Source organism: Equus przewalskii, chromosome 3 (genome assembly GCF_037783145.1).
Source record: "Equus przewalskii isolate Varuska chromosome 3, EquPr2, whole genome shotgun sequence".
NCBI lineage: Eukaryota > Metazoa > Chordata > Mammalia > Perissodactyla > Equidae > Equus > Equus przewalskii.
This window is the reverse complement of record NC_091833.1, coordinates 31,666,208-31,688,627: the sequence shown is the minus strand read 5'-3', so window position 1 is coordinate 31,688,627 and position 22,420 is coordinate 31,666,208. Positions and strand designations below refer to the sequence as shown.

The window sequence follows — 22,420 nt, the reverse complement described above, 5'->3', positions numbered from 1 at the left end:
CTTGACCTCGCAGCGGTTCCCAGAGGCGGCTGCTGCTCAGCCCTTCCAGGAACGCGTTAAAACACAATTTCCAGGCACCCCCCATGCGACACCCCTTCGCTCCGGGTAGTTTTAGACGTGATCATTCTGAGATGGGGCCCAGGAATCCGTATTTTTAAAAGCTCGGCCAGGTTTGGGGAGGCAAGGACTAGAGGGTCCGAAACGTCCCACCGAAGCCTCTGGTTTCACCATGAAAATTTCGGCATGACCCCTGTGTGCCAGCTACTCTCCAGGGGACGGCTGGGGGCACCCACGGGGACTCGTAATGTGGCAAGAAGGCTGCACAGACAGAAGCGGACAGCTCCTGCCTGGGCCCAGGTTTAATTACTCGAGCAAGATAATATGTAAAGTTATATAGAATATTTAATCGGTTACTGTGATATCATAGAAATACCAAGAATCATAAAAGTAAAAAAAGCTGCTAAGAAGTACGGGAGGGTTCCAGGGTTCTACGAAGGCGCTGCTGGTCTACAGACACTCTGGGAGCTGGCGGTGGGGACGAGGTCGGGGCCGCGGCCAGGCGCGGGCGGGGTCACTGGCCCCGGTCCTGGGGCCTCTTGCCCTTGCCCTTCTTCTTCTTGTCCTCCAGCCGCGGCTTCAGGGCGCACACGCAGGCCGACACGCCGGCGATGGCCTTGGGCAGGTCGGTGCCTCGGCTCCACCTGTCCTTCTCGCGGTCGTACACCTGCACCGTCTTGGAGAAGGCCGTGTTCTCCCAGCTGTAGCCGCCCAGGATGTAGATGCGGCCCTCCCACACGGCCACGCCCGACTCGCTGTTGGCGTGCAGCAGCGGCGCCACGCGGGTCCACTGGTTGCACTGCGGGCTGTAGGCCTCGACGCCCAGCACGTCGAAGCGTTCCATGGACTCGATGCTGTCGTCGCTGCCCCCGATGGAGTAGATGCTGTCCTCCAGGCTGCACATGCTGTGCCAGCCGCGCGCCGTGGTCATGGGCCGCCGCTCCTCCCACACGTCCGTCCGGTGGTCGTAGCACAGCAGGTTCTTGCGGTAGGGGCCGATCTGGTAGTCGTGGCCCCCGGAGATGTACACGAAGTCTTTGTAGATGGTGCCTGCGTGGCCGTACGTGAACCTGCGGAGAGACAGACAGACGGATGGACGGACGGAGACGGAGAGGGAGCTCAGCGCCCTGCCGGGCTGAACCTCCACGAGCTGGGGCCTCCGTTTTCTCCTCTACAAAATGAGGACAACCTGCCCACGGGGCGGTGAAGATTTGAGAGTATAATGCAGGGAGCAGGGACCCCGTGCACACGTCACAGAAGGCAGCTGTCGCTGGACAGGAAGAAGCAGGCAGACTGCTGGGTGAGAACCCCAGCTCGGCCCCTCTGTTTCCCCATCTGAGAAGAGCGGATAGGGGCCGCCCCGTGGCCGAGTGGTTACGTTTGTGCGCTCCGCCTTCGGTGGCCCAGGGTTTTGCCAGTTCAGATCCTGGGCGCGGACATGGCACCATTCATCAAGCCACATTGAGGTGGCGTCCCACATGCCACAACTAGAAGGACCCACAGCTACAAATGTGCAACTATGTACTGGGGGGGTTGGGGGAGACAAAGCAAGGAAAAAAAAATACTGAAAAAAAAAAAAAAGAAGAGCAGATAATCACAAGACTGTGATCCTTCCTGTAAAAACTGAAAACAACAACGTGCTATCGAGGCACAAATATGGACCCGATCAGATTACACACCTGACGGGGAAGCGAAATCGAGTGCAATTCCAACTACGTGACATTTGGGAAAAGTCGAGACGATGGGGACAGTAACGGACCAGCGGCTGCCAGCGGTTGGGACTAGGAGGGCAGGGAGGAGTGCGCAGAACACACGGAATTCTTACAGTGGGGAAACTATTCTGTCCGCCACCGTGATGGTAGACACAGGACATTATACATTTGTCGAAACCACGGAATGTACAACACAGAAGGAACCCTAAAGCACACCGTGGGCCTTAGTTAATGACAGTGTGTCAACTCTGGGGCATCAGTTGGAACAAATGTATTGCGCTATGCACTATGGCAAGATGTTAAAAATAGAGAATGTGTGTGCTTGGGGGAGAGGGCACGTGGGAACTCTGTACTTTCCGCTCAATTTTCTGTAAACCTAGAATTGCTCTAAGAAATGAAGCCTCTATAAAGACAAAGAAGAAAAACACAAAACGAAGCACGAAGGTGAAACAAAAAGGGAACAATGTCACAAAATTCAGGACAGCGGCTCCCGGCAGGAGGCGGGTGGATGGGAGAGAAAGGATTGGGGTGACCCAGCGTCGGAGAGACGGGAGCACCGCTCAGCGTCCTGGCTCCCAGGCTGGGCTGTGGGTTCACGGCGGTCCCGTTATACAAACAGGTCAATGAATGAACAAAGTGTAAGTCAATGAAATAAATGTGGGGCCTGCACGCAGTAAGGAGGACAGCCTCGTGGATTATGTTTATTCCAACTCTGTACACTGAAGGCCCACTGAGAAAGAAAAAGCAGTAATCAGGTGGTTGCAGGCTTAGAGGTGCACGAAGCACACAGCAGCCCAGAGAGACAACGGCAGCAGACGCTCTCAGCACTGTTATCAGGCCTCACTTCTCCCTCTGTAAAACGGGACGGTAAATAAAGCCCCTAACCCTACCGAGACCACACGACCTGCCCTGTTCATCCTGGCTTGGACGATAAATTAGACAGGCGCCAACCTCCACCCCACAGGTTACTGAGATGTCCAGGGACTCGTCACATGAAGCACCCGGCCCGGAGGTGGCAGGTAGTAATCAGCAGCTACGATCATGGATGTCAGATTGATCACAGGTGCCCGGTGTTACTCCCCGGGCGTCTGGGGACCTCCATCAAAGTGACGGGGGCCTGGAGGAGCTGGGGTTCACACCCAAAGGCTAACCCCTACAGTCTCCTAACTCCCAGGGACAAAGTCCCCGAGACGCCTGAACACGCTCCACACGAGCCTGGTTCAGAAAGGGTGCTTTGCAGCTTCATCGACAGGGAGCCGGTGAAACGGAGGGCATGCCCTTTCTGCTAAACCTGTGCTATAATCAGTGCTCAACAAACGCACGCCTCAACGCTGGGAGACTGAAGAGAATGAGGAGGGCCGGGAGGCCTGGAGCATCTCCTGGGCGCTGGGTGCCGTGTGGGGTCTCCTAAGTGGTCCGTCCTTCCTCCTGACAACCCTTGCGGCAGGGGCTCTCAGCGTGCCCGCTTTACAGACGAGGAACAGAGACAGCGGGGTGAAGACGCATGCTGGTGTCAGAGATCTGGTACTGATGCCCCCACCTCTCTGAACAACTCCTGCCCAAACTCAGAGAGATTTCAGGTGAAGCCCTCAGTGTCTGAACTTCATACTCCCTGAGACTCAGGAAGCAAACCGACTTGGAAACTGAGGGACGCTTGCCTAGCGGCAGAGCTGACACGTGCACCCAGACGGCGCAGAACAGGAGCCCTGATGTGTCACCAGCAGACCCTCCGCCCCTCGGGGTCTCCCGACCGCTATTTACAAGCGGGGAGATTCTTTCCGGAATTGGAGGCCGGGCCATCCAGGAGGTGACGCGCACTGAACCGTAACCCAAGTTGCCACGTTTGAAGAGTCCGCCACAAAACGCCCCAATCACCTTGGCAGGCCGGCCACGTAGGACCAGGAGTCGGTCTTGGGGCTGTAAGTCTCAACCGAAGAGAGAGCTCCGTTCTCGTTCCGGCCCCCGACGGCCACCAGCATGTCGTCCACGGAGGCCAGGTAGAAATCCACGCGGCGCTGGTTCATGGAGGCCACCTGCGGAGGCGAGACACTCGTACCTTCCCTTCCCCATCCCGGACAGCGTCAACATCTGCACCGAGTCCCCAGAAGTGCTCTAGGGGACACGCGGCCCGGGAAGGCCAGGCGGTGGTTGGGTGAGTTTGGGGGAAGGGAGTCAAACTGGAAGAAAGAGGGGTTTCTCGGGTGGGACTTCTCAGAGCCCCCAAGAACCCCTCCGACATCGCAAACTCCCAAGAGAGGGATGGAGAACATGGTTCCCCAAACTTGTTTGGCCACGTGGCCGACCTTGTGGACTCAAATTCTGCAGGACACACAGTCAGTTCACAATTGCTGATTTCGTGGTTTCCTGGAATAAAAATTCATCTTTCCTCTCGCCGCGCCCCCTCCCCCGTTCAGATATTTTTTAAATTAACACTGATTGCCAGCTGTGTTAACAGGCAGAAGGTGGCACTCAACGGGAAATTAAAAAGCAGAAGAGTCAACTCTTTTTTTAAATAACCCAAGCAGAACACACAAACGGAGTCCCAAGGGAGACCCTACATTCAGGCTGCCACTGCTACAAAAACTTTGGAGGACGGGCTCCAAGGCTGGGAGCCTCTTCCTGGTGGCAAGACGGGCACCGTGGTGGGTAGTTTTAGATTTTTTTTTTTTGAGGAAGATTAGCCCTGAGCTAGCTGCTGCCAATCCTCCTCTTCTTGCTGAGGAAGACTGGCCCTGAGCTAACATCCATGCCCATCTTCCTCCACTTTATACGTGGGACGTCTGCCACAGCATGGCTTTTGCCAAGTGGTGCCGTGTCTGTACCCGGGATCCGAACCGGTGAACCCCGGGCCACCGAGAAGTGGAACGTACGCACTTAACTGCTGCGCCACCGGGCTGGCCCCTAGTTTTAGATTTTTCAGAATAAAACTGAAAGGTCATTGGAATCTGTTCTGAGTTTTGAGCTCAGAAAAACACCGAGTTAAGTAAAAACACTGAGGTGTAAATATAAAGACTGAGACCGGGGCCGGCCCCGTGGCCGAGGTTAAGTTCACGTGCTCCACTTTGTCAGCCCAGCGTTCCACCGGTTCGGATCTTGGGCGCAGACCTGGCACCGCCACCAGGCCACGCTGAGGCGGCATCCCACATGCCACAACTAGAAGGACCTACAACTAGAATATACAAGTATGCACTGGGGGGCTTTGGGGAGAAAAAGAAGAAAAAAAATAATAAAGTAACACTTTCATTAAAAAAAAAGAAGACTGAGACCAGCTTTCGTGGGTGGGGGCCTGGAGAGGCGTCCGTGGGAGAAGGGAACGCCTTCCCTACCCAGGTGCTTGCCACTCAAAGTGAGCTACAATCCCCCTGACACTGGAAGGTCAATGTCCCCCAACCCATTTGCAGAAGGGGAAGCTGAAATTCAGAGAGGGCAAGGAACCAGTCTGAAATCCCCAGCGATTCAGCCAAGTTGGGATGTGAAGTCAGGTCTAACACGAAGACCCACACTCTTCCCAGAATTAGGCCGCCACACTGGCCAGAGGGCCATAATTCCTACCGGGCGTGAACATCGTAGCTTCCTTAACTAGCTCCAAACCTTTCCAAAAGAGGAGCTTGGCGGAGAGTCTAAGACGGGAAGACTGTTGGAAGTGTGGGTCAAATCTCTAGACGGGAGCTATCCATTATGGTAGTCACTAGCCTCGTGTGGCCATTTACACTCTAGTGTAAACTAGTTAAAAATGAAATAAAATAGAAAATTCCGTCCCACTGGCCACATTTCAAGGGCTCAATCACCACATCTGGCTGGTGGCTACTGTACTGGGCAGTGCACACGTAGAATATTTCTATTGGCGCAGAAAGTTCTATTGGAGAGCGCTGCTCTGGACAACGGCTGACCCTGCAGGAGGCAGACGGCCAGCCCTCACGGCCCCGAGCCAGGGTCTGGGTGTGGGGGAGGGTGGAATTACATGGCTCATCGGTTTATCGTCACATCTCGTTCAGAAGCGGGACCCCAATTCAAGGTCTGAGAGAAGGGAGGGGCAGTCGAGGCTTGGTTAAGGAGATGGAAAGCCCTCAAGAGTAAAGAAATAATCTGGCTTTAGTCTCACCTTGATCCACTGTTTACAGCGGGGGTCATACCTATAAAGAAGATTGGACGCTGCATCCCCTCCGTTGTCCCGTGAGAAGCTGCCGCCGGCGATGAAGATGAACCCCCCCAGCACGGCGACACAGTGGTGGCTCCGCCGGGCCGGCAGGGGCGTCTCCTTGACCCACTGCTCGCTCTTGGCGTCCAGGTAGCAGGTGTCGTCGCTGAGCTCCAGACACCGCTCTGAGACCTCGCCGCCCACAAACAGCAGGCGCTCCTCGTTGGTGCGGAGCGCCGTGCGCTTGGTCTGCATGACCGGCTGGGCCGCCAGGCTGTTGTGGTAGCGCACGGCCTCCTCGATGAAGCCCTCGCAGTTGGCCTCCCGCGGCAGCAGCGAGCACACGGCCGGCTTGACGCGGTGCAGCAGGTCGTTCTTGGGGATGAGCGGGAAGTGGATGTTCTCCAGCACCTGGTGGGCGTGCGCCTCGCGCTCGGGCTGCTGCGTGAGCCACTGCAGGGCGGCCTGCAGGAGGTCGTGCTCGCACTCGCGCTGCACCTCGCTGCTGCTCAGGTACACGCACAGCTTCTGCATGGAGATGTTCTGCAGGAAGTCGGGCGTGAAGGACAGCGTGCCGAAGTGGCTCAGGATGAAGCCGTCGATGAAGGCGTCGAGCCGCTTGAGGCTGTAGATGGAGGCCAGCTCCTGGAGGTACAGGTAGTTGTCCTCGCTCACCTCCTGCTCCAGGTACTGGCAGCAGAAGTCCACCACGGTCCAGATCTGCAGCAGGTGGGCCGTCTCCAGGATGTAGTCGATGTTGCCGCCGTCCAGGGCCAGCTCCCCGCCGTACAGGAAGTCCACCACGGCCTTGAGGCCGATGTAGGACGCGCCAATCAGCTCCACCTCCTTCTGGAAAGCCTCGCGCATGCCGATGGTGAACATGGAGTTGAAGTAGTCACTGCACACGGCCAGCAGGTTGCGGTGCGCCGGCACACGCTGCTCGTCGGCCACCAGGACGATGTCGCAGAAGAGGCCGCGGAGGCGTTGCTCGTTCAGCCGCTGCAGCACGGTGTTCGAGTGGTCGGCCCAGCGGTACACCTGCGGCAGAGAGCGCACGTCAGGGCTCTGCGGTCACCGGGCTGCGGAGGGGAGCACGCCCACCCGCCCCACGGCCATGGGTCCTGGAACCAATGCGCATCACGACTGGCATTTAACTACAGTGGCACGAGAGAACAGGAAATTAGAGTGTTTCTCTGTGTGTGTATGTATCGCAGGTTCCCTTCCTTCCTTATCAACACAATTCCTAAAACCTTTCTCTCTTTCCCTCTCTCTTCTCCTTCCTTCCTTCTCTATAAATAGAATTCCTAAGTTTTCTTTCTTCCCCCCCTCCCCCTCTATCTTTCTTATTGTGGGTCACGAGCGAACAGGTTTGAAAAATGCTGTGGGAGAAGCTGCTCGGGGCGGAGCCTCCCAGGTCGGACAGACTCTGGGTTTGAATCCCAGATCTGCCACCTACGAGCTGGACGGGTGTGGGGTAAGTGGTGAGAATTCCACGGGTCACAAGTGGGGCTGAGGGTATTTACCACTCCGGTTCAAGGAGTTAATGAGACAGGACGTGGCAATGAGCTGGAGAAACGTTAGCTGTTGTGATCGTCAGTGCCCACCGAGGCTGGTGCTGAGAAGACGGCTTTCTCAGTGTCTTAGAAAGCGCTTGGCACATGGTCATGCTACAGAGACCTCATTTCTACTGATCGGTTGAGGGATGTGGCAGGTCCCGAAGACTCAGCAATGTATCCAGACTAAGTTGCTCTGGGCATCCGTCTTTCAGAAAGGTAGCTTCACCAGCCACCACCAGGGCTAAAGGAAATAGCTTGCATGTCAAAGGCAGGAAGGCCATCTCTTCTCGGGGGCGTACATGTACCGTGTGCCATGCTGTGCATTCTTTCCTTCGAGCAGCACAAAAACCTTGCACGGGAACGCCTGTTATTATGTTATTATTAATATCATCTTTTAGGTTTGTTAATAGTCGCTTTATGTACTTGGTGCTTCTGTGTTGGGTGCATAGACGAAAACTGAGGTTCGGAGACTAACAGTGATGGAGGGGCAGGGCTGAGATGTGAACACAGGTCTGATTCCAGACCCAAACCTTTAGTCACCATGCTACCCTGGAATCAACAAGTCAATTAATATGAATAATTAATCCGAACTAAACTCAATAAATTCAGGTTGGCAGACATTCACGGAGTGCTACACGCCCGCCACGTGCTTTTGAGGATATGCAGACACGTCAGACCGAGACGACAGTTTCTAAGTCTCGGAGGACTAGTCACGCATGAGGCATTAAGGAAACCACACACCGCTTTATTCATTCGCCAGAAAATCGGAAAATTCAACAGAGGGAAAAACAGACCATTCAGAACTGTCAGCAAGCAGCTGGTCTACTTGGGGGCGACTGAGGGAAAGGGCCGGCCAGGCGTTAAGGCTGAAAAGCAGAAATGGAGAAAGGGAAGAGGGAGTGAGGGCCTGGTTAGCAGGTGGGAGCAGCTGTGCGACTGGCTTACAAGTCCCGCAATTCTTACAGGTGACTTCTCGACATGCGTCCTACAGGTGTGGCTTTCATCTCTTTCTTCCCCTCCAGATGTGCTCTTCACTGCCTCCGACATGTTTGTAAACGGGGGACTGTATTCCCCTGCGCTCCTGCCTCGGCCGGCCAATTCCAACGTCAGTCGCTCCATCTGTATTACAGGCGCGGGCGATGTCCTCATGAGGACACCAGATGTGACCTGAAGCTTCCTTCCCTCCCAAGTTGGGAGAGCCAGGCTCTGTGCTCCTCCATCACAGGGTGGCTCCTCACAGGCCCACTCATGGGCATCTCCATCTGTTCTGGTTACTCACAGAGAGAGCCAAGGCTGGCTGGTTTTGGTTTCTAATTAAGCAGGGATGGTCTGGGCTCCGACACACACTGGCTCGGAGGTCCTCTCGGGTGTGGACTGAAGGAAGGAAACTAAAAAGCACCACAGCACCTCTAGAGTGATAGGAAAGGCTTAGTGTCCTGGGAGAAGCAGGTGAGGGGCGTCAGGTGGGCTGTCTGCCCACCCTGGGCCCCCGGTTGTCTCTAAGCTGGTGTGTATGCTGGTACTATACACTTAAAGGGGGGGCACGTATGACCCCAGCCTGCGGAGTAAAAAGGGAAAGAAGCCCGGGGGCAGGGACCAGGGAAAGCCGCAGACAACAGCTGCCGAGGGAGCCATCTGCTCCCGTGAGGCAGGGCAGGGAAAAAGGCTGCCGCTGTTTCTAAAACTGGGTCTCCACGCTAAGCAGGCACGTTCCATTTTTTACCGGGGTCTCGGGCACAGCCCGTTTCTGGTTATTTGATAGTTGTAGCCAGAGAGACGAGAACTTTCAAAAAGCAGACAAGTGTGAGTTCCCGATTTTAAAGGGACGTCAGTAATGGAGTGGCAGCACTTCTCATAACTGAGAAGCCCCGATCCCCAACATTCTCTGATGGTATTAACCCTGTTCATTCCCGCATTTCCTATTTTGGTGCCTTACTCAGAGGCGAGGTGGCTGAAGATGCGCAGGGACTCAGGTGCCAACCCTGGACAGGAGGCGGCAGGTCTGGGGTATTTCATGTGAAAAAAGAATGCAGCATCAAAATGGATCAACCCATCTTAGAACCGATGAACCAACAGGGGCCGTCACACAATGGAAGACTCCATCGCACTGAGAAGGAACAAGTTCCCACCACGGGTGGCAAGTGGGGTGGAGCTCAGAAGCGCAATGAGGAGTGACAGGAGCAGGTACCACCCTCTGAGTCCATTTACAGCAAGTTTAGGGCAGCGAAGCTCTGGTGCTGGAAGCTGGGAGAATGGCTCTCTTGACTGGAGGGGTTGGTAATGCTCTTTAATTTATTTGGGTGCTGGCTACATGGAAAATAAGGGTACACTTATGATTTGGGCACTTTTTAAATATAAAACGTTAGGAATTGGGGCTGGCCTGGTGGCATAATGGTTAATTCAGCGGTCTGGGGTTTGTGAGTTCGGATCCCAGCCACAGACTGACACACCAGTCATCAAGTCATGCTGTGGCAGCATCCCACATCCAAAAAACAGAGGAAGACTGGCAACATATGTTAGCTCAGGGCCAATCTTCCTCAGCAAAAAAAAAAAGAAAGAAAAAAGGGAAATGTTTGGAACCTAAATATAATCAGCCAAGGGAGAGAGCACCCTATTCCTAAAACCTTTGATTCAGAAAGAAACAAGCGCAGTATCTGGCTGTAAGGGACAAAGATTTCTAGTGCTATCAAACTTAGAAAGCTACACTGTCTCTGCAGGCAAGCTCTGAAACAAAGCCCCTTTGAGACGGCAGCAAGACCTCTGCGGGCCTTCACGGCGGATAAAGCTGGGCTTGGCAAGAGCCTCCTCAGTAACTAGAATGGAAACAGGAGACCATTTCTCAGGAGAACCAAGCTCTCCTGAAAATCACATCCCATTTCTCTTTCATGCACATCTGTAGAATCCCATTCTCTCTTTTTTTTTTCCCTCAAATCTACAGGCTGCTCACAACCCCCTTCATCTAAAGTGGTATTTTTCAATCTTCTTTTCCAATCCTCTTTTAAGATATTTTTTCCTAATAGCCCCTCATGAACTTTTAACACCACATATGTTCTGTATGTCTGGGCAAGTACGTATGTACAGCGTGCTTTAGACATAAAGAGAGTAAAATTCTTTCTGCACCCCCACGAACCAGCATCACCCCCCTGGGGGCAATATCGGCCCCATTGAGAATGCATGATCTAAGGTAAGCATAAAATTTAATCTCGAAAAGGGGCCAATTTTAAAGAAAACAGGGTGTTATTAATATTTATAAAGAGACAGGTGTAAACGGGGACCACTCCGCGATTCGGTCCCCCGATCCTCATCGATAGCAGCTTCGGGGACAGACGCTGCTCTGAGTCCCCCGAGGCGTAGGTTTCCAGCGCCCGCTCTCAGATTTTAATTTAGCAGGCCTGGGGTGGCGCCCGGCAGACGTATTTCTAATGAGACAGCTCCTCCACGCCTTCTCTCAGGGAGCTTCTGATGCAGCCAGTGCGACACAGGCTGGTGGCCTGGCCCTGGGGAACCCACCCTCGCTGGCTCTCAGGGTCCCAGAAAGTAAGGACTCTGGGCCTCTAACACCCAGGGACACAACGTATCACCCCCGCCATACGGTCGGGCGCTGGCTTCTCAACGGACACATCCTTGGAGCTTTGGAGCCCCCAAGTGTGGACGGAAATCCCATGGCCTTTATCCCGCCCCATCACCTCTTGGGGTTGAGGCGCAGAATAAACGAGCCAAGCTGTGTCTCTACCCTCCCTCGCACCCCAGCTCTCTCTGACTCCTGGCCCGATGTCTATCTCTTCTCATCATTAAGGAGACTAACAGCGCCACCAAGAACACAAAATCGGCCAGCACGTGAAGAATGAGCTCATGAGAAAAACGTCACACGTCCGAGGCAACATGCACAGGGGGTGGGCGACCACACACAGACCTTTGAAGACTCGCTGATCTTGTATGGCCGAGACACTCGCGTCTGCCGGCTTCCCTCCATCGCGAAAGGGGCTGCAGCCCTGCGACAAGAAGACGGTTTCTGATTATGCAGTAACAACTCGCGGTCATTCATTAATTGCAGGCTCTGCTGGCAGATGTCACTGACAACAAGAGCAAAAACAGTCACATGAAGGAAAAGAGGGAGGGAAACCAGCATACGACAAAGAACTCTTCTGCACTGTGAGTTGAAAACATCAAGTCGTTAGAATCAGAACATTTAACAAGTGTTCCTCTGTCACCTAAAAGCCGACCTCATGTCTCTTAGCCCATCTCCTACAAATACCTACTTTTTGATGCTTGATCTCAACGAGGCCTTTGGGCCAGATCAAGGTTCTAAGGACGATGGTTATCATTTCAGAGCCCAGACTGCAACCCTGGATCCAAGCTAAAGGACCCTCACGAGCTAGCCCCACAGGCTGATGTCACTGATCCCATTTTGCAGATGAGGATGTTGAGATCAAGGACACAAAGCTGGCCAGTGGCCAGGAATCAAAGCTGGGCCCCTCACCGTGACGCTCTGCTGCTCGGGGGCCCAGTCTTCTTTGAGACTATCTTACTTTCTAAATACCATGATGAAGGGAAGGATGTGGTGCACTGATGTCTACCCAGTACAGAACGTTCTAGACAAACGGCACTGTCTGAAGGGCTCTCCTGTGTCTTGACTGACTTAATCCCCACAACAACTCCATGAGGCCAGCACTATCATCATCCTGTTTACGGAGGAGGAAGCTGACAGCCGCGAGGGGAAGTAACTTGCCCAGCGTCCCCTAGTTAGGAAGACGCGGCAGCGCTGGGATTCCAACCCCGGGTGGCTTCCGCGCTCTCGACCCCTCGGCTTGTCTGCCCGGCCTTAAAAATAAAAAAGCCCGCAGGCAGGAAACCTCTGATGGGTTTTATGCCCCACCTGGAATATTTGGTATAAACTTGAACAAACATGTTACGCTTTCTAGACCTCACGGTGGCATCTATGCAATGGGCTGGTGTATCAGATGTTAAGCTTTCTTCCGGCTTTCAAATGCCAAGCATCAAGCCAGGTTGTGGGGGAGCACACAGAGGAAGGTCGAGGCCAGCAACAGGGGCACAAGTCACATCCTGGGACTGCAGGTTTAAGGAGGAATGTCCCACCCCCTAGCTGAGATCAGAAGATCAATTTGTTACCTATTGAACAAACAGGCTTTGCTAATAAGGAACAACGTGACAAAAAGTCATTACTGTTTCAAAACTGGAGACAGCATTCCCACGGGAGCAATAAATTCGGGCACACTCCATCCTGTCCAGCTCCCGGGGGAAGGAAGGGACAACTAGATTTCTCTTGACAAACTAGCAACTTTGTGACAAAGACCAGTTGTCAGCCCTGTCCCAAGTGCCCCCTCGGGGAAGGGAAGGAAAACAGCATTCATGCCCTGCCTGCTGCACAGCCCTGACGTCCTTGCTTCCCCTTCACCCTCTGAGACAGGTGCCACCATCACTTCTGACACCCGGGCTCCGGCGGCAGAGGGGCCCACCCAAGGTCACACAACAGAGAGCAGCTGGCCCCTCTCTCCACCCCCGCGGGCAGCCAGCCAGGGCTCAGTCGGCCCTCGGGGCTCAAGGCTGTCTTTTCTAGGCCAAGATTTCTAGAGAGAGTTTTCTCTGGCGGAGGCGCCCTTTTGTCTCCGGGCAAGTGGTTTGGGGCCGAGTTCCACGGGAGTGTTGGGCGTCAGCTGCCTCCCGTGCTGCCCGGGAGCAGGTGAGGGGGTCACGGCCATCCCCAGGGCCTGTGCGCGGAAAGTCTTTGAGTAAACGCGGGAACCGAGGCCGCGTCCGGACAGGAGGGTCCCCAGAGAGCTCCTCTCCTCCTCCTCCCCCAGGCTTCGACCCCGAACCCGCCCGAGCGCGGAGCTCGGGGAAACACAACGGTGCCCAGACGGACAAGGGGCCCGCAGCACTCACCCGTCCCGGGGCTGGCCGGCTGGGTCTCCGGGGACGCCGCTGTCGCTCGCTCGGACCCGGCAGCCCCTGGCGGAACCGCAGGCGCAACGGCCGCCGGGCAGCTCGAGACGGCGGCGAGGAGCGGCGGGGGCTGCGCCCGGACACCTCCCCTGGCCGCGCGGGCACCTGCGGCGCGGCTCGGAGGGACGCGGCCGGACGCTCGGGGCAAGCTGGCGCCCGGAGAGCGCGCGGGGGCCCGGGGCGCGGAGGCCCACCTGCAGGGCGCGCGGGGGGCCCGGGCGGGGGCGCGGAGGCCCACCTGCAGGGCGCGCGGGGGGCCCTGGGCGCGGAGGCCCACCTGCAGGGCGCGCGGAGGCCCGGGCGGGGGCGCGGAGGCCCACCTGCAGGGCGCGCGGGGGCCCGGGCGGGGCCGCGGAGGCCCACCTGCAGGGCGCGCGGGGGCCCGGGCGGGGGCGCGGAGGCCCACCTGCAGGGCGCGCGGGGGCCCGGGGCGCGGAGGCCCAACTGCAGGGCGCGCGGGGGCCCGGGGCGCGGAGGCCCACCTGCAGGGCGCGCTAGCGGCGCGGCGCTGGGGGCCCCGGCGGAGGGGCCGGACGGGCGCGACGGGTGGGGCGGCGGGGCGCGGGCGCCGGGGCCCCGGGGCCGGCCGGGTGCGCGGCCATGGCTCCGCCAGGAAGTGCGAGGCCGAGGGCGGAGGCGCGCGCGGCCAATGGCGGCGGCCCGGAGGCGGGGGCTCCGTGGCGCCGGGGCGGGGCCTGCGCCGTGCGGGCCGAGGGGCGCAGGGTGGACCCCATCGGCTCGCGCCCCACGACGGCCCCGTCCCGCCCGGCAGGGGCATGCCCCAGCGCGCATCGCCAAGTGCCTGCTGGTGTCCCCCGCCGTCCCAGGCGCGGCGACACGGCGTGGACGGGACAGGCAAGGTCCCGGCCGAGGGGACGGACAAGCTTGCGGGGACCTGAGTCCTGGGAGGGGCATCGCCATGGCCTCTTTGCTCCCTCACCTCCTTCCAGTCTTAGCTCGATCGGGCCCTGCGTTCACCCCACGGTGAGGCCTTCACAGACCCCTCTATTTAAACTCACATCTCTTCTCTCTTCACCCCACTTCCTGCTTTACGCTTCACAGTAGCTCTTGCCACTGTCTAATACTCTAAATAATTTATGCGTTTGGTTTACTGTCTTGCTCCCCCACTAGAAACCCTCCAGGGCAGGGTTTATTGTCGGTTTTATTCCTGGCTGGGCCCTCAGGGCTGGCACACAATAGGCGTTCATTAAATATTTGTGGAATGAATGAATTTAACCTTCACCGATCAGTCTATCAATTGTCAAACTTATCTCATGCTATAAGATGGATGGACCTTGAAAACATGCTGAATGAAAGAAGCCAGACACAAAAAGACACATAGTATATGATTCCATTCATATGAAGTGTCCAGAATAGGCAGATCCATAGAGACAGAAAGCAGATTGTGGTTGCCAGGGGCCAGGGGAAGAGGGGGTTTGGGGGTATGTGGCTGTTAAAGAATAAGGGATTTCTTTTGGGGGTGGTGAAAACGTCCTGAAATTAGATAGTATTGATGATTGCATAACACAGTGAATATACTAAAAATCAATGGATTGTGCCATTTAAAAGGGCTGGCCCCGTGGCCGAGTGGTTAAGTTTGTGTGCCCCACTTCGGTGGCCCAGGGTTTCGCTGGTTTGGATCCTGGGCGGGGACATGGCACCGCTCATCAGGCCATGCTGAGGCGGCGTCCCATAGGCCACAACTAGAAGGACCCACAACTAGAATATACAACTACGTACTGGGGGGCTTTGGGGAGAAGAAGAAGAAGAAGAAGATTGGCAACAGATGTCAGCTCAGGTGCCAGTCTTAAAAAGAAATGAATAAAATAAAAGGGTGAATTGATAGTATGTGAATTATATCTCAATAAAGCTGTTTCAACATCAAAACCAAATAAAAAACTTCTCTCTCTCCTGTTTTTCTAGTCTCTGTCTCCTCTGGAAAGGAGTCAGAGCATCTTTCAAGTTTGCGTAAGCAGGGCTAGACGCAGCCCCTGAAGGTGGGCCAGAAGAGAAGGCAAAATAGGGGTGGGGAGTCAGCATGACCAGGCGCATCCTCAAGGCCGTTCTATGTTCTTCTGTTCTAGACACAACACTCCACTTGGGCCCCTTCCGTCAGGTCGTGGCCCCTGAGCAGCCTGGTCCCGGCTCTGTCCCACCCTTGCCATAGCACCTCTCACCAGCGGCTGCCACCTGGGGGTGTGTGGAGGGCTGGGTCTCAGTCACCTCTGATGCAAAGTAAGGATGCAGAAGGATTTGTGCAGTGATCGAATGACTGCGTTCTCAGCCTTACTGGTGGGGGAGATTAGCATGGGGGAGTAAGCTCCATGCTCTCTTCTGAGGGAGCTCCGCCACCCGAGCTCAGTTTCCTGGTCTGTGAAATGGGGTCAATAAGAGCCTCTGGTCTCCCTGGCCTTCTCATTCGTAGTTCAGTCCACTACCCACTCACACCCTGCTTTTCTCCCTGAAAAGCATTACATTTATAGGCCTTTATTTTAAAAAAATTTTTTGTGACTGGAATTTGTATTAAATATCATTAATTTGTTCAGAAACCAAAGTATAGAAAGGGTCTTTTTAAATTAAAGGGAGTCAGAGTAAAACCAGCCTTGAAACTCCCTCGAGGGCCCTTTCAATGATGTTCTCACTGCCCGGATTGCTGACGCTCCATCTCTCTCCCCTTCTCTATGGGGACAAATACACGTTCACCCTTCAGTACTTTCCTCAGCATCATCTTTGCTCCAAAGCCTTACTCGCTCATCTTCAGCCCTTCCTTGACCCATCTCCACCCCAACGAAGCTGATCCCACATCTGGCTCCATGTCTCTGTCTTGACAAGCGAATCTCTGCTCTTACGTGAATTCACACATGCCTTCATTCACTAATTCATGCAGCAGACTTTTAGAGAATTTCTACAATGTGCCAGGCACTGTGGTGGGGGCCGCGGATAGAAAGAAGAAACTTTCGGGGATTTTAAGGAGGGAGACAAACAAATAAATCAGTAATTACCGTATCATGGTTAGTTTTGTGCTCGGGTTATATTCAGAGTGCTGTGTGTGGGACGTATTCTTTTTTGTAGCTATAGTTAAAGAGTCTCTCTCTAGATAGATGGATATGGATATGGATAGAGATGGGTAGATATAGATAAAGTTATTTATTTGGATCTCTATGTATATATGAATATATCTATATCTATTGAGATTTAGCTATAGATGGCAGATATTAGATGTAGATAATAAATAGGTAGATATTTTATTTTAAGGGCCTGTAACTCGGCAGTGACATCTTAGGAGATGGACAACCTGCAGTAAGGGCTTGGGACACGCTCAGGAATCCACACGTGACCTTGAACTGGAAAATAAGCAGACGTGGCTCACTTGACTTCACCTAGTTTTCCCCAAGACCACTTCGTGAACTATCCTTTCACTTGTTTTTTTCTTTAAGGAACATTTTTCTCAAATTATAAAAGGGGTGCATGCTTAACTTGGGAAATAAAAGTCCGAAAGGAAAAATAAACCCCTTACTTCTGCCCCGTGCAAAAATAATAATTGTCAGTGTTGTCGTCTCTCCATCATGTTCCCTTATATAATTTCTTCACAGTAATACTGCCACCGCTTACGTACAGCTTACTACGTGCTAGACGTTGCTCTTAGCTCCCTGCATGTGTTAACTCGTTTCAGCTCCTCGACCCTTGGAGGGAGGTAGTATTACTTTCCCTGTTTACGGATGGGGAAACTGAGGCCCAAAGAAGTTAAATCACTTGCCCAAGGTCACAGAACCAGGCAGTTGGGCTCAAAGTCTGCAGCCTGCAGGCCTGCCCCTGCCCCCTGCCCTCTCCTGCCTCTGTGTCGTGATAAAGGGGATGCACCCGCTGTGCAGAGAACTCGGAAAGCACAAACACGCACGAAAGGGGAAAACGTCACCCGCCCGAGGAGAACAGCTGTCGGTACTTCGTGTCAATCGGCCCAGAATTTTCCCCATGCCTATATTTCCCACGCATCTACGCAGAGGCGGTCAGGTGATGTGGCCCCCTTGGTGACCACCATTTTTTACCCTTGAGTCTTTCCCATGTCAGTAAGTTTTCTTCCTCGATGTGATTTGAACGGCGGCATCCGATCCCCGGATTTGGTGTGTGTGTTTGACCCGCCATCACTGCTGGGCATCCGGCTGGTTGCACTCTGATAGACGGTGCCGGGTGAACACTCCTGCACACACAGCTTTGTGCCCATCTCTGAGGGTAAGGTGGAGTTGCTGGGTCAGAGGAGCGCACACTGGTAAGGCTCTAACCAAGCGCTCAAAGGCAGTGCTAGCGGGTGCCCCTGTCTGTGGCTCTGCACCTGTCACTTCTGAGACTCAGGCACTGCTAGGTGGAACCAGGGGTGGCTCCACAATTTGCAGGGTCCGGTGCAAAAGGAAGACGTGGGGCCCCTTGTTCGAAAAGCAGGACAAAAGCTTTCTCCTTTCTTCTGCGGTCTCCCTTGTGACCAGTCCTGGTGCTTTTTTTGCCTGTTTCATGCTGCTCCCTGGGCACAGGGATACTCATGGGACACACACAGACCCTCACAGGTGCCTGGGACCGTGTGATTTGGTGGGCAGGGTGCATGTGCCCAGGCCCCCATGGGGAGACGGTGATTGCTGGGCAGGGACGAGGGCGCAAGTGGCCAAGAACCATCCTGGGTGACCAGGGGGGTGAGAGGAGGTGGGACCCCATGTGACCCGAGGCTGCAAGACCCCCAGCACACGCTCCATTCTTCCATTCACTTTCGCTCCCACAACACAAATGCAAAAGACGAAATTATTAAGAATCTCAGGACAAACCCAGAGCATTAAACCCCAAGGGCAGGCCTGTCTGATGTGGGTCCCTGTGTGACTGTTGGCCCCAGATGGAATGACTGGAACTCTCACCAAAGAGGAACCTGAGAGGCTCACATTATTTCCATCCTCAATGCCTCAGTTCAAAAGCACATGTCACAGCAGAGTGCCCGTGCAAAAAGCACACCATCTGGACAGTCGGAATGGCCAAAGAAGGGCGGGGGAGGGGGCCTCGGTTAATCGTGGGTAACGCACCATAACCCGATGGGTTGATGCGATATTATCCCCACTTTACAGATGAGGAGACTGAGGTTCTGACCTACTGCATGGCACATTGAATATCACACAGCTGGCAAGTGCAGGAACCAGGACGAGGGACCATGGCCACCATATGCCAGTGCCGAGTTAACCAGTTAACCAGCATGCTGGAAGCTTCCCCTGGCAGGGCTGCAAGCTGCTTTTCTTTGATGCTGCTGAGTTGGGTCTGATCTGCCTGGTGCCCAGGAGGTCTCGGCCAGCACTGAGGGGAGGCAGGGAGAGGTGTCAGCCAGGCCCCCCAGAATAGCTGGGCCTGGAATGGGCGGGACCCTGTGAGAACAGCTACTTGCAGCCAGCTCTCCCCAGCCAGGGAATTTCCAGGTTCCGGAGCCTCCTGGAGGAGGGAGGAGGAGGTGGGACCGGTTCTCTAAACACCCTGTTCTTCTCGCCAGAGGTTTGTTCTTGGCCAGCTTCCCTCCCGAAGGCTGAGTAATCTAGAAAAATCGCAGCCTGGCAAAAATGAGCGGGCCCAGGGGCCAACCCAGATCACGTCCACAGGCAGAATTCTTGGACCGCTCACTCCTCTAAGTTTGTAACTGTTTAGACCAGAGAACAAGAAGCAACAGATGCCTCCTGCGCACCAGACCAGCAAACGGGTGGAGCCATAGCAGGAGTCAGGCCCCAGTCCTTGGGTCGTCCTTAATCTCAGATTAAAGAAAAATTGCCACCTGCCATTCTCACCCCTCCCCCTTCCTCCTTCTCTCTCCTCCCCAATACTTTTCTCCCCAGCCCTGCCTGGATGGGAGCCCTGGCCTGGCTACTCCCCCAGCTGTGTGAACTGGACCAGCTACTTAGCTCTCTGCTGCCTCAGTTTCCCCACATCCAAATGGGATAGCACTTGCTTCTCTCTTGCAGTGTCGATGGAGAGTTACATGAATTAATACATGCCTACCGCTTCCAGCAGTGCCCAGTACATAAAGCTCCATGACTCCCGGCCTTTGCTGATGGTGCCTGACACGCTACCAGTTGGAGAGCTGTTCTCTGGCTGAAGGCTTGGCTTCCTGTTAAGATGGAGGTCGTTTGGAAATGGGCACTTTTCTACTAGTCATTTGTACTTTAGCATTCATCAGCTTCGGGCACTTGCTCAAGTTCCCCTGTGACTGGAGGGAAAGGACAGAGGTACGGAGGAGGGAGGGAAGCAGGTACAGGTATAGGATGGACGGGAGGAGGCTCCCTGTATGTCATGGTTTCACCTGGAGCAGACTGTCTTGGGGCCTGTCAGGTCAGAACCGCTGTCACCACTGACGTTCCTCACTAAGCTCGCGTTGCCCACCGCCTGACTCCTCCACACCACATCGGACCAACCATGTGCTTCTCTCTCTCTCTCTCTCTCTCTTTTTTTTCTTGAGGAAGATTGGCCCTGAGCTAACATCCATGACCATCTTCCTCTATTTTATATGTGGGATGCTGCCACAGCAGGGCATGATAAGCGGTGCATAGGTCTGTACCGGGCATCCGGACCGGCAAACCCTGGGAGAACACGAAGTTAACCACTGCGCCACTGGGCCGGCCCCCACCTGCTTCTCTTTTTGCCAAATGTTACAATGAGGGGCTTGCGATTTCAGAGTTGCAAACCGGGCTTGGGTCCGAGGCAGCAGGTAAGCCTGAGTGAGCCGTGTCTCTGGAATCTTCAAGTCTCTCCTGTGTAAAACTAGACGACATGGATAAAAGCCTTCACAGAATTGTTGGACACAAATGCAATTACTTGTCGGTTCGTTCACCGGTTACTGCCTGCCCTCCCCGATGAAATTCTTCTTTTTTTTTTTTTGAGGAAGATTAGCCCTGAGCTAACTACTGCCAGTCCTCCTCTTTTTGCTGAGGAAGACTGGCCCTGAGCTAACATCTGTGCCTGTCTTCCTCTACTTTATATGTGGGACGCCTCCCACAGCATGGCTTGCCAAGTGGTGCCACGTCCACACCCCGGGTCCATTGAGAACCCCGGGCCTCTGGGAAGCGGAATGTGCGCACTTAACTGCTGCGCCACCAGGCCGGCCCCTGAAATTCTAACTTAAAAGTCTCAGTGCCCTCGTATGCGACTGTGGAGGACCTGGGTCGTGTTCTCTGACTCCGGCATTTGGTGTCAGCCTTGGGTGGTCAAGCCCTCAGGCTGTAGAGCTATGCTATGCAAAACGGTCCCTACCGGCCAAATGTGGCCATTTCCATTTCAATCAGCTAAAATTACATAAAATGAAACATTGGCTTTCTCAGCTGCCCGAGCCACATTTCCAGTCCTCAGTGGCCACGTGAGGCTAGTGGCTGCCATGTTGGACAGCACAGATTGCAGAACATTTCCATCATTGCAGAAAGTTCCACAGAGTTCCTATGGCAGCACTTACTACACACCCAGCACTGCAGGACTTTGAGCAAGTTACTCATCTCCCTGAGCCTCAGTTTCCTCATCTGCAAAATGGGAGTTCATCTATTCAACATCAAATACTTCTTGAGTTCTGGCCATATGCCAGGTATTCCTTTAGGTGCTGGGGATATGGCACTGAACACAGGTAGACAAAATCATGGCCCCCAAGGAGCTGACCTTCTAGAAAACAGCACTCGTCTCCTAGAGCTGGTTTAAGGATTAAATGAAATAGAGCAGGAAAAGCATTTAATGTGGTGCCTGGCATGCTCTAGGTGCTTAATAAATGTCAGATGCTGTTTATCTGCCCAGCTCCCTTCTCCCACAGTCCTGTCACCTGGGATGGTAAACACATAACATACGTTCCCACACTTGCCATCCCGTACCCATGGCAGACATTGCTAATCAATCACAGCATACTTTCCCACTGAGCCCAGAGGTACCTATGGGATTCTCGGAGTAAAGTACCAGGCAGCACTCAGACACATTCCCTGAGAACTCACAGGCATCCTCTTCAGCATCACCTCTGAGTTCCCTACACACTGCCTGGCCCCCCATACCTGGATGCTGGGACCCCTTAGGTCCTGAGGAAGCTCTGACTCCAGCCCCAGGCCCCTCCTTTGGAGAAAGAGCGAACGCCCGGTCAGTACCTCGTCAGCTGAGTAGCTGGTCCTGTTCTGACCTCGTGCCAGGAGCTGGCTTCTTGCTGCGCTGCCTCTGGGAGTGGGATCTGGCTGTGATCTCACCAGGGCTGCCGGGGTCTCGAATCCTGTACCTCTCCTCTAGTCAAGAAAAATGGATTGTTTCTAGCCTGGGCAAACGGTCCTGGCCAAAAAGGGCTGAGTGAAGCCTGGCCCTGTGTCTGAGTGGGGGAGACAGACACGGGAACACGCAGTTGCAATCTGGTGAGATAAGGGGGCTGGCGGGGGCTGGCTGTGGCCGTGGGACCCAGGGGAGGGAGGAACACTGGAGCCCCGGGAGTCCGCTTCAGGAAGGAGGTGCCCATCCTGGACCGCCGTCTCCTCTATCAGCAGCCAGACCCTCGGAACTGCTTGTCCTAGCCCACTCTGTTCCCCAGGGCAGGGACTGACCAGGACGGCCGACCTGACTCAGCATGGCTGTCTTCTCTCTGGATCTTGTGTCATTTTGGTTTTGCTAGTTGCGTTCATTCAATCATTCACTCAGCACAGCATGCGGTAATGACACAGGGTATAAAGGGTCTGAGTTCAACTCTTACTTCGGCCACTTACCAGCTGTGTGACCTCGGGCACATTATCTAGCCTCTCTGTGCCTTGTATGCCTCCTTTGCGAAATGGGGTTTACCATAGAGCTTACCCCTGAGGGTCAAGGGTCATAGGGAGGATTTAGTGAGTTTTGCATGGAGAGGGCATCACAGGACTCTGGGCCACTGTCATAAGTGCCCAATCCTGGCTCACTGCGGCTGTCAGTCATATACGTGTGCCGGATCCCTGGAGATTTTTCTCTGTTACTCTGTTGGCATGGTGAAATCCATGAAC

At 54.6% G+C, this 22,420-nt stretch overlaps 1 protein-coding gene across 3 annotated transcripts; it reads right to left on the bottom strand.

Annotated features, from left to right (window-relative positions):
* Positions 1-384: 384 nt before the first annotated feature.
* KLHL36 (kelch like family member 36) lies at positions 385-21,771 on the bottom strand. 3 transcript variants are annotated; one of them, XM_070612411.1, is made up of 6 exons: positions 13,910-15,320; positions 13,368-13,871; positions 11,377-11,455; positions 5,872-6,945; positions 3,645-3,802; positions 385-1,127 (listed from the first exon to the last, which is right to left on the bottom strand). In XM_070612411.1, the coding sequence occupies exons 1-6, from the start codon at positions 14,203-14,205 to the stop codon at positions 572-574; spliced, it is 2,667 nt and encodes an 888-aa protein (XP_070468512.1). In that variant the 5' UTR covers positions 14,206-15,320; the 3' UTR covers positions 385-571. The 3 variants fall into 3 exon arrangements, with proteins under 3 accessions (XP_070468512.1, XP_008523043.1, XP_070468513.1); XM_008524821.2 differs by lacking the exons at positions 13,368-13,871; positions 13,910-15,320 and adding an exon at positions 21,554-21,771; XM_070612412.1 differs by lacking the exon at positions 13,368-13,871.
* Between the last annotated feature and the right edge of the window lie 649 nt (positions 21,772-22,420).